Source organism: Alligator mississippiensis, chromosome 2, assembly GCF_030867095.1.
Source record: "Alligator mississippiensis isolate rAllMis1 chromosome 2, rAllMis1, whole genome shotgun sequence".
Classification (NCBI taxonomy): Eukaryota; Metazoa; Chordata; order Crocodylia; family Alligatoridae; genus Alligator; species Alligator mississippiensis.
Genome location: NC_081825.1, coordinates 131,391,211 through 131,403,457, shown reverse-complemented (window position 1 = coordinate 131,403,457; position 12,247 = coordinate 131,391,211). Strand labels below are relative to the sequence as shown.

The following is a 12,247-nucleotide window of genomic DNA, read 5'->3' as shown; positions in this document are numbered from 1 at the left end:
AACTTTTAGCATTCACAAAGGGATAGTATGTGAAGATAATTTTGTCAATAGGGTTCAAATATTCACAGTAAGATTTGTAAAAGCAAGTCTCAAAAGACACAATTGCCCTGGTGAAGGGGAGCAAAGAAAAATCCCAGCTATAATTTCTGATGCTTTAACTCACCTTTAAGCAGCTAGATTCTAAAATATACATTGCATGTAGACCTTTCCTAATGTACTATCTTGAAATCAACCAATCACAGTGAAGTGGAGCTGGGCTGCTAATTCACAGTCTAATACCAGAAATGAGATGGGCCTTTTCTGACTTAGCTAAACTTGCACTGGTATAAGGACATCAGTGAAGTTATACCAGGGAAGGTCCATCTTGCATCAGCATTTACATCAGGCACCAGGACAATAGTTTTAAATTTGCTGCCCTGTTTCAGTGGAAGTCTTCTAATTCTTGTATTAGGACAGGAACACCCATAGATCATGTATAGCTTGCATTGTTTTGGATACACCTTTCATGTTTCTTTATACTGACTTCATCTAAATTAAATAGTCCCAGTCTTTTAAGTCTTTCTCTATGTCTAGCACTTTCCATGCCTGTAGTTGTTTTTGGTTCCTATCTTTGGACCAGCTTTACTGCTCCAATAGTCTTTTTGAGATTGAATGGCCGCAACTAAATTTAGCATCCCAGGTGAGGAGATATTAAAAGGCATGCATACACAGCACAATGCAGTGCCGTGCAGAAGTAACTGAGCTAGCTCTTGTTCAGAAGGCTGGGAGAGCTAGCCCAGGCCAAATGCTGTGCTGATGATGCCAGTTTTTTGGGTATCTTTGAATATTATTCCATTGTACCTTGTAGACATACCCTTAACAACTTGATATTGTTTTCTGTCACAATCTATGCATCTTAACATCTTGTTGGCTGTTTTGAGTACAGCAGTGCATTGAACAGAGATTGCACACCCTTTCCAGTTTTCCTTCAGTTCACTTACTCCTTTATTTTTTTTCCTTCTGTTTATAGAGCTCGGATTTGACCGGAATATGAAATTTTAGAAATCTCAATAAGGCTTAGAGATACTGTTGGATTCCATTTTTTTTCCTGCTCCCCAGTGTTGTAGAAGCAGGAAACCCCACAGAAAGCTGTAGGGAAAGATTACTCTGCTTGGTCAAACCTTGCTGGGATTTCATCAAGACCAATTTACCAAAATATTCTAAAATGTAGCACCAGAGCAGCAGTCAGCATTGCATTTCCCAGATTATTCAGGTGACTCTGTGAGTTACTATAAAACCAGTCCCTAAAGACATACTGGGACTAAATAGAACATACTGAAATCTGCCATAGTGATTTATCTATCCCTAGGTTGCCTAGTTCAGTTAATTTGGCCTGAAACCAAGGCGAACTTCAAAGTTTAGAAAATAGGCCTCAGTCTGAAAGGGTTTATACAAGTAGTCCATAAATTCTGCTTTAGCAACAACATTAATGATTGTTAATTAATCTGGCATTGTGGCACACCTTACTAAACAACTGATCTTGTGGGCATCATATACTTTAGGGGCATGGGTAATAATGTTGGTTCTAGATGGAAATGTATGAAATTGAGCTGTGTGTCTATAGCTTGCATCTGTGTTGCAGAAATCCCAACCTCTTCTAAGTAATACACTAAGGCAATGGAGCCAACCTTTTGGCACACATGCTACAAATTAAGCCCTGTGCCATCCCAAGTGCCACTGCAATCCCCTTACTTGACCTGACCTGCTGCGCTGCTTTCTGCTCCCTGCCCAATATACTGCTTTGCTTTCTGCTCCACACCTTGTGCTCCTCTCCTGATTTGCTGCTCTGCTTTTGACTCCATGCCCTACCTGCCACCTCTTTGATGTATGGTGTGCCACACACACAGGCTGCCCATGCCACTTGTGGCAGGCATGTCAATGGTTGGCCACCCTTGTTGCACAACTCACAATCTGTGGGCTGTATGAGGTCCACCGGAGCAGTCCCAGTTGTCCACTATAATCAATTAATTTATTAAATAGTAAAGAATTTGAAAAGCAGAACAGCAAGTCCTGTGTCCTCATTGCATTGCAGTTCATTAATCTGTGCATGTGCCTGCATGTGGAGTTTAGTTTCCCACTTGCAAATGTGCTGAGCCCTTATGGCAGTGATCACCAACCAGTGGATCTCAATCCACCAGAGCTTGACTCAGAGCTCAATTGACTCAGAGCTTCTTGGAGTCAATCCAAGGCTGGGGTGGGGGGCTGAGTGCCTGTGTACATGTATGTGCCTGCCTCAGGCCAGCAGGTCAATCTGTGGGGTTGGGAAGGTGTGGGGGTTAGATCAAGGCCTCTGTGGTGAGGGACAGTACTGCAAAGACAGGAGCAGGGATAAGTTGAGTGTGGCCCCGGCCAGGTGGGACTTACCTGCTGGGGAGGCATGCCCCCAAATAATTTTTTCTCTCTCTGCTTTGATCTCCCCAACCCCACCCCGCCTTCTCTCCCCACAGACTTACCTGATGGGGGGAAGGGTGGAAGTTGCTTTTAAATGCCAAAAGTGATCTCCTACTTAAAAAGGTTGGAGACTACTGCCTTACAGGGTGGATCCCTCCACTGGAAAATGGCCATCAGCGAAATTTTGAGCTATGCCCTCCTGCACAATGGGCTATGCTGAGTACTTGCAGTACCCACTGAAGTCAGTAAAAACTGTGGGTACTCAGCATCTCTGAAAATAAGATCATATGGGAACAGGACCTGGGAAAAACATGTTAGAGTTTCCTTTACATTGTTGCATAATAATAGCCTCTACAAAAGTTATGGAACAGTCAGGCTGCAATGAACATTGCTAGCATTAGCATTTACCATAAAGGACACAAAATAAGAAATGATGAATGTGTTAAGTACTGCTGACTATAGGATTCTAGGGCATTTCTGATTTGTGGCCTGATAGTAAGTGAAATGAACTTTGGTCTTAGCTCCAGTCACTATTATTCCCCTATTCACACCTTAAAACCAACCTGCATTAGACAGTCCAGTTAACCTCCACTGCTATGGGAAGAAACCCTGAGCTGTTACTGTGGTAACTGCATCACTTTTCACTTCAAGACAGAGCGGTTCATATAATGTATTATGAGATGCAATGCTGTGGTCAGGCGGCGAGGCAAAACGTGCAGTCTGTCTGACAGCACAGTGCTTGATCTGTGAATGAATAGATGGCTCCCAATTAGTGTGTTGTTCTGTTTTAACTTTAATAACCATTGTTGTAACTCCAATCCTGTTTACAAAAGGAGGAGTAGCCGATATTTTCATACAGGTGTAATTTTTTAATAGATGCTCAACACAGTAGATCCCACTATTATAATCATTATTATACTATATACAGTTCTAAGGTGCCACTATACTATATACAGTTCTTGCCACTGAACTGAGTACGGTCACATAAGGATGAAAGAACAGGAAAAAAAACCCCTTCAGACAAACACTGCTTCTCCACTCAACTTAATTTCCCTTTATGACAAGACAGCCCAACTAAGGTATTTCAGCTGGGATTTTCAAAGCAGGTAAAGACAGTTAGGCACCCAAATCCTATTGACATTCAGTAGGAGATGGGTGTGCAACTTCTTTAAGGTCCTTGGAAAAACCCAACTTTCGGTCTCACAAGAAAAATGGTATGTGGGGAGAAAATGTAAGCATGTTATTTTCTTCCTATTTCCTGTTGGGTTGCATGTAAACTGAAATGCTGAATAATAATGACTGCAACCTACAGCATTTTTTTGGTTTGGTAGGGAGGGGAGGAGTCTTCTTCTCTTTTTTTTTTTTTGGTTCTCAATGATGTGAAGAGAAACTCTATCCTGGGCCTCGATTGTTATTGCCATGCTGCTCTGCACAACAGATGATAAGAAAAAAAATGACTGGACTAACAGGAGGCTGGATTCATTATTCCCGTTATAACCCATTTAGGTTTATAAGCAGCTGAAAAAAATGTCAAAGGGAAAATTAACATGCTTATAGTCCTTCCCCCTGCCAGCCCACACACAACACCATTTTTTCCTTAAAGAGCTAAATCATCCAGTTTGGTTTCCTTGTAAGAGGCATTAAGCTGAGAGAGAAGCAGGGGGGAGCATTTCATCCTTTTCCTGAGGGAATTTTTGTTCTTTCATACTAATATAATGGTGCCCAGCTACAAGAAAAATGAGCAACCGGGAGATACATTTAATAAATAATGCACATAAACACACAAGGTAGTTTCTGAGCAAAGTAAAGTAGAAACTGGCCTTTTCAGCTCATGACTAATGTTGTGGAATAATAAAACTCCTTCTGAGATGCTGTTGTCTGGCCTGACACACTTTGTTTTTCTCTTTAACAGGGGAAGTGTTCTTGCAGATTAAAGGCCCACTAGAAGACACATATAAAATATATTGCTATCACCACGACGAGGCACACACCATGCTGGAATCCTATGAAAAGGATGAAGAACTGAAGCAGCATTTAAGACACTGTGTACAGTCCTTAAAGTAAGATCTTTTCAAATGATGATTTCCGTCCATAGTCAGCTGCCTGGCAGGGAACATTTTAAATGGATGGAGATGAAAGGTCCCCTGTAAATCCAGAGGTTTATGAGGCTTGCTGGGAGCTCTGGCTTATGCGGCTTTCATGAAAAGATGACAAGCCAGAGGCCATGATTAGATTTCCTTCTCTCTAAGATGGTCAAAAATAGCACAGGGAAGGTTTCTGTTCCCTGAGCTTCAGTGCCCCACACTGGCAGAAAACTGCAGCATCATAAAGTCAGACATGGATAACATCCTGCCCAGCCCCCACCGCACCCTGCCTCTATTTACAGCAATTCTGTCAAATGGGAATGCGCCATACACTGGAGTTAAAATATCATACCACATAACCATTTGTTTTCTCTGACAGCCTATTGGTTTTCCTATATCCTTACAGCTTTTTCAGACCGTGGGGATTTGAACTGACTGCAGTATCGGATAGGCTGCATTGTAGATATTAGAAATCACATGCTGGGGTGGTTTGGATGGCAGTGAATTTGCTCAGTTCCACCTCTTCCATATCCAGTAGTTCTGAGATGTCCCATTCAGGGTTGGAGAGGAAGGGGGATAACAGCTCCTATCTCTGAGATGAATCCGCGTTAGCTGTTGGGACAGAACACTTCTATCCCAACCTCCAAATTCCCTTTCCCTAAAACATAGTGTAGGACTGGCAAAACAGAGCACGCCAATAGAAATTTATTTTCTTTGAGTAGGCATTGCTGGAGACATCTGTGAGAGGTACTTCAAAGTCTCTAACTAATGGATTGCCTATTAAGGGAAAAGTTATACTAAGCAGGTTGATGAGCCTTTGGACTTACAGCCTGACTTTGCTCCTTTTAAATACAAAACTATAGTCTTTGCACCAAACAAACAAATAAAGCAGTAACTGGAAGTCTTTAACCATTCTCCAGGCAGCGGGAGGGGCCTTTTAGCCCTGGCCCAATACAATAGCACAGCCCCAGTCTGGTAGCAGACTTATTTGGGTCACAGTTACCTCCTGCCTGCAAACTACTCCTTCACCCAGGTGGCTCCTGCTGCCCTCTCTGGGGTTTTTAAGCTACTAGTGGGATACTCCCTCATTATCTAAATGCCCACAGCTGGGCCTGTTCAACAGGGCTGCCTGCCAGACCACCCTGTTGAAGATGCCCTTACCTGAAAACTGAAAGAAACAGATTTTCAAATAAACTCAGGCTTGAAAGCTAAAGGAAGGTCAGGCATGCCCCTAAGGCCATCTTACTATATTCTTTCCCAGATAATCAGTGGAAGCTGTTACTGTCACTCACCTATCTTTATTGCTGAGGCCAGGGGAAGTGGAAGAAAATATGGATGAAAGGTAGAGTCCATGTGTACACAGACATGCAAGATTGCATGTTGCCTCTTGAATCCTAGTTGATATAACCAGCATGGGCGACTGGTGCCGCCTTAGTCAGGACGGGCCTGTGCCCCATCCAGCAACCAGTCAGCACCCCAGGAGCGGGTCCCCCCACGGCCAAGCTCGCTGACTGGGGGTTGTGGGGGGGCTTCCATGGCCAGCCGATCATGAGATGGCCAATTGCTGCAGCCGCTTCTAGAAGTGGCTGTGGCCACTTCTGGGAGCGCAACGGCGCTCCACTCCCCAGCCTGGGCTTGCAGGGGGGGCACTGGTGCTCCCACCTGCTCCCCTGCCCATCGCCTAAGCGGCGAGCGCAGCTGGTCAGGGGGTGCATGGGTGCTCTCAGGGGGTGCACATGCACCCCCATGCACCCCTACACATAACCACTGATAACCAGTAAGAAAATTCCTGTTCTGTGATATCACAGCTGAAAAGCGTGAGCCATTCAAAACTCTGCATAGTTCAAAACTCATAGTTGCAAGTGACTGTAACTTATGGCACAATGGGTGCACCAACATGGACTATTAAGGTGAATCAATAAACAGCACTTACTGTGTTGGAGTTTATAGCTCCCTGGCACCATGTTTACACATGCTCCTGGGACTGCAGCAAGTTGATGAAAGCCCGGATCACAGCATATTCATGAAGGCCCGGGTAGGGTCAGTCTGCCAGCCGGGGGCTGCTCCAGCCCAATTCAATATACTGGGAAGTGCTGGCAGGGGCACGAGGGTGCTCCAGTGCAGGACTAGCTGGCAAGCAGTCCCTGCATCAAAGCATTCTTGTGCTCCAGTCAGCCACACAAACATCTACATGTGTAGTACTGTGGAATAAAAAACTCCACAGCAGGGTAGTACTTGTAAATATAAGTACTTACAAGTACTACCCTTAGGTAATTAGTTTCCTGCAGCCTAATAGGGCCACATGTGTACATGTGATATGTTTACTGGGGACCTAATTAGTCTACTCTGAAATAAGCATCTTGTGTAGATGCACCCAGTGAAGCCTTTCTTCATGCTGTTGTTTTGCAGTTAACCTTTAAACTTTTTTAGGGAAACCAAGAAAATAGTAATTTTCTTTTTTTGAATTGTGTCTGGGGTTTTTTTATCAGTGCATAGAGGTGGCAGGCAGAATGTATGTCCACTTCAGTAAGTGCCAGAAATGTTAGTAAAAATGAGCTGAACATACACAACCAAAATGTATAGCCAAGTTCAGCTGACCTGTTGTTACCTTAAAGCACAGGCCCAAAAGGCAAGCAGAGTTCCTACCATCTAAGATACAGACCCACCCTAGGACATAACACATCAGGGTGCCCACAACAGTTATGGTTCAAAAATGTCAGTTCGTTAAAAAAAACTTGGTTGACAAAGTCTTACCAAATAAAACAAGACTGAAACTGGGTCCCAGTTACTGAAGGGACTGTCCATACTTAACTAAGCTTTATGTTAGCCCAGTTCCATATCAGGACTGCAAAGCTAATCATATTTTATTACCCTTGACCAGTCTCTCATTCCTCCAGCTGACTGGAAAGGAGTTTCGACATGCCAGAAATTCCAGGGAACATATAGACAACTGTCTCAGACATCAGCCATAGTTAATCCTTTAGAATCCTAGGGCATTTATACACATGCTCCGGGAGTGTTGGGGGGGAGGGGTGAATGCTTTAATTGGAGCAACTCCAAGAGCCACTCTAATTAAAGTGCCTGGAGCATCTCATGCATCTTATGTATCAGTGACTCTGAATTGAAAAGTGGCAGTGGGGGTGCTTTAATTAAAGTGTTTTTGACAAGCTTTTGATAAAGTGCGTCCACTGCCATTTTTAAGTATGGGGCCACTGATATACTAGACACCCTGGGCACTTGGGGCCACTCTAATTAAAGCACACCCCCAACTCCTGGAGCACGTGTATAAATGCCCTAGGATTCAAAAGGATTAACTATTGCTGATGTAATTACAGCACATCAGAGCAGCCTCACTGCTCAAGTATAGGTGCCCCTGTATTCCAACAATGGCTATACTTGCAGGTGATACTGTATGTTAGTTTAGCCAAGGTAATTAATTTGGCATAAATTAAATTATGTTGGAAATGATCTGCTTTATTTGTAGACTAAAGATGCTTGCTCACTTAAAGGCAGATGTATGCACAGTGCTAGCATTACAGAACTGTAGTGGGAGCACCACTGTCCTGATGCTGTTAACCAACAGTGGGTGATAGGGCTTGCGGGTGGGCTGTCAGAAAACAGCAGATGATAGTGCTGTTGGGGAATTGCTTGGCATTTGACAACAGAGAAGTCAAGTATGGAAGGATGCTAAATTTCTAATTCCAATGTTCTTGTAAACATATCACATTGTCCAATAGTCAAATTCCATCTCTAAGTTTAATCACATCTTTATTCAAATATCCCTTGTCAATGTACACATGGGTATGTTTGTTTCCAAACCAGCAGCACAGCCTGCTTGCTTCTTGCTGTATGAAGTTCGTAGATGACATGTAAGTGTTGACAGTGGGGGAAGCACAACTCCACAATGCCACTGCCACTACTACCACTGCCACCTCTGGTGCTGCCATGCAGCCCCATGCCCCGCTGTCAGTGCAGAAATAGCTCTGCTGCTGCCCCGCTGCTGCCAGGCCCTGGCTCTAGCAGGACTGCAGCTGCTCTGTCATTGCTATAAAAATCTCAAGGGGCGTGTGCCCCCTGTTTCCCTCCACGTGTCACCTATGATAAAGTCACAATATTAGACTTTGGAAAACCTTAACCTGACATGTAACTTACAAAAAGAATTTTTCAGTAAGTAAACCTCTTAACCAGGGGCGGGCAAAATGCGGCCTGCCAGGCCAATCTATCCGGCCTGTGGAGCCCCTAAAAAATTTAGAAAATTAATATTTATCTGCCCCGGCTGCCTGTCATGCAGCTCTTGATGGCTTGCCAAAACTCAGTAAGCAGCCCTCTGCCCGAAATAATTGCCCGCCCCTGTTTTAACTGACCCTGTATTTAAAAAAGACTGAACCATACCAGTGTTTCATTCTTTTTAAAAATGTTACTGGTATTTCTATTTAACTAGAATAGAGGGGAGGTATATGTAACCCAACTATTTTAATTTTCTTTTATTGACGAGTTATTTTGTAGTTAGGAGTTATCATTAATTACTACTAGCACAATGTCCTGAACTCACTTATGTAAAACTATATATGCAAAGGTTGGGCCTTATAACCAAAGTCTGGTTCATTAGAGTCCTTTCCCATTACGAGCTGTCTTTTCCAGAAGATGTAGGGCTTTATTCGCCGGTACCCTCTGGCTGTTTTGTGCAATTTCAGGACACAGAGCAACCATAAAACTAGCTTAACTGACCAGTTATAGCTGCATTGCTTCAGTGAAACGTATCAGTGAACCTGACCATGGTCACCATAATTTTTCTTATGAAGAAACTAATATTTGTTTTGTTTTCTCTTCTTGCAGAAAAATATACGAGGAACAGTAAGTACCATGCCATTTAGTAGATATTGTTGCTTTTTAGAAATAAAGTACTGTCTGTTTTTATTAAAAGACACAACTTATTTTCATATATAAAAATGTTTAAAGCCATGTTTAGAACCATTCAGAACAAAGGCACTGTTTTAGCAACCCAGTCAATCGTGTGCAATGACAAGATTTCTTCCAGATATGGGCAATAAAGACTTTCAGTCTTAATTTCTCCAAATCTGTTCAGTGCCATCTTTGCAGCCTGTTTTTAAACTTCTGGTTTATGAAGCTGGTTAATCTGGTTCCCTGTTCTTTTGGAGCCTGCTATAATCACCTTCCCTCATAAATGATATGCTCACAAACTCCTGCTGTTCTAATGAGTGCTTCTCAAAAAGCAGTGCTGGCCTTTGAAATCCAAGACTAGACCAGGAAAGATCTGAAGACTAGAGATTTAAACTCTGGACACAAAGCCCTTCTAGACCCTCTTAAAATAGCACTTATTAGGCCTTTGTGAACCTGCTTGGCTCATATCAGATTCTCGGGTAAAATTGTTTCCAAGATTATGACTGTTTCCTCTCCCATAAGTAAAGCAATAAAGGAGGGAAGATTTCTAGACTATAGGTTTTTAAGATGCACAGGGCCATCATTGGTTCTGAAGATACTTATGGAGAGGGTTGTAAAGAGGATATAAATGAACCAATAAATTACAATTTACAATTCTAGACAACAATATTAAAATACAGAAGAAGGATAGTTATAAAGATGGATAAAATTCTTAAAGTACCTAAAACAGAGGGCAAAAACTTGAAAGAGAAGAAATACTAAATTAAAGTGCCATTTAAGAAAAAAAACCTCAGACATATGAATGTGTGTGCGCTTGGATGTCGTATGGTCAGCCCTGCCAGTAAGGTCAGGCAGGATTCCCAAAAATTGATGGTAGCTTCAAAATGATGAAACTTAAAAAAAATACATAAATGTTGGGCAGGGGTGGGCAATTGACTTTTGTATTTTTTTATCTTTATAGTACATGTTTTCAAGATTTTTTCTACAAATAATAATGTCCTCTTTCTAACTGAAATTCTCACATATGCTCATGACTCCAGGAGCTGGGAGTTAAGGATATGTCCACACTGTGTCTTTGGCGCATTCTGGGAGGAACATGACCACACATACTTTGCCTACCCACTTACATGTGTAAAATTCAGAAGTACAGCATTAAAGCTGTTCCTGAGCTGTTTCCCATGGCTCCTCTCAAGCACACTGGAGACAGAAGTGAACAGCGGCCCCAGAGTGGTTTCTCCATCACATTTCCAGTTTGGCTTATACAAATGGGAGTGGGTAGGCAGGACATGGCCAAGCACATTTCTTGCTAAGAGTGATGGGGACTGGTTATATAGATATACCCTGGGAGAACCCTGAGATATCGGAGCATATTGATAAAAACAGCTGACATGGCAACATTGTTTGTGTATAAATGAACAAGTGTTAACAACTGCACTGACTTGCACTGCCCTATCTGAAATTAGCACACATTTTTCTCCTTCAAAATACTAGAGTGTGAATCTCTAGCTGCATTTAAAGGATTTGTAAGCAGGGCCATCCCTGGAGGGGAGAAACAAATCGGGGAGAAACGAATCAGGGAGACCACCCTGGGCCCCGCGGAGCCAGTTGGAGTGGCCACAGCTCCTCCTGCAGGGCCCGCTGAGTACTGGTGACTCTGCACTGCCACCAACTTTGTATCTGGCTGCTCGCCACCCCCAGCCACCTATGCTGGCTTCTTTGCATCTGGGCCCAACACAGGCTGATTTGCCTCAGGCCTTGCACCCTGTTATAATCATCTCTGATAAGCAGTTACCTCTTATGGCCCCTGCTACATGTTCAAATAAAAGCTGGTTAGAAATATAGAACTGTTTCACATTTTCAAGCACTAACTTTGTAGCTGGTTAAATCAATAGTCATTTTCATGGTGTGATAATTACTTTGCACATGTGGCTGATCCAAATCTATTGCATGATTAACCAGTTAATTGTGTGATAATTATTTTGCACTTGTGGCTAGTCTTACTTTGCATGTGTGGCTGGTTTAGATTTATTATGTGATTAACCAGTTAATTGCATAATATCAGTAATGTATAGCAGGAGCCTCAAGAGTACAAAGGAATGTTGCTTCCTGAATAGTGGAAAGCTCTGGGAATATCTTCTCTTGAGGTGTTCTCACTTTTCTTAGATTTGTGCCTAAAACACCCTTGAACACTTAGCTTGCAGCAAATGGCCACTAAGATGAAAAGATTAAGTCAGTAGGATCTTTTGCCTCTTCATCTTTGACTGCCCTTCATAACTGGTTTAACTTGAATGAAAAAGTACAACAATGTTTACCTAAAAGCATATTTGGTAGTACTGGAACTTTCAGATTACAGAATGCTTAACCTTCTAGTCTAACAAGGAAATGCCTGCTTAAAGATCAAATTGTATCTGTTGGATGGGTTACCCCCAGGTATCAAGAAAATAGGGCCAAGCTTTGTGGACTCTTCTGCACGTCTGAGTGAGAACAGAATGTGATCCATAAAGAATCATTTGTCCTATATATATTGTGAAAAGGTATATTTGCACACTAAAAATAATAATGTTAACAAAATATTATGACACATATACACAGTAACAAAACTGTCAATTTTAAAGTGACATTGAATCCACAAGGTAACTATCTGAAATAAAGAATGAGACCCAGACTAAAGATTCAATTGCCTATCTTTTCATGGTTTACCAGCTAACTATTTAGACATAGGGTTTTTTCTGGTGTTTGACTTTATTGCATTGCATCCAGGGTAGAGTGCATGCAGTGAAACCCACTACAGTTAAGCCAGCTGTGTTTACTTGACTGCAAAGCTACAGTAA

The 12,247-nt window shown here is 42.4% G+C and overlaps 1 protein-coding gene across 1 annotated transcript in view; it reads left to right on the top strand.

Annotated features, from left to right (window-relative positions):
* ARHGEF38 (Rho guanine nucleotide exchange factor 38) overlaps window positions 1–12,247 on the top strand; it is a 51,815-nt gene that overhangs the window by 19,684 nt on the left and 19,884 nt on the right. Inside the window, exons 4-5 of the mRNA XM_006264019.4 lie at window positions 4,343–4,490; window positions 9,351–9,368. Coding sequence (XP_006264081.2) covers window positions 4,343–4,490; window positions 9,351–9,368 — 166 coding nt within the window. The remainder of the gene's footprint in view (window positions 1–4,342; window positions 4,491–9,350; window positions 9,369–12,247) is intronic.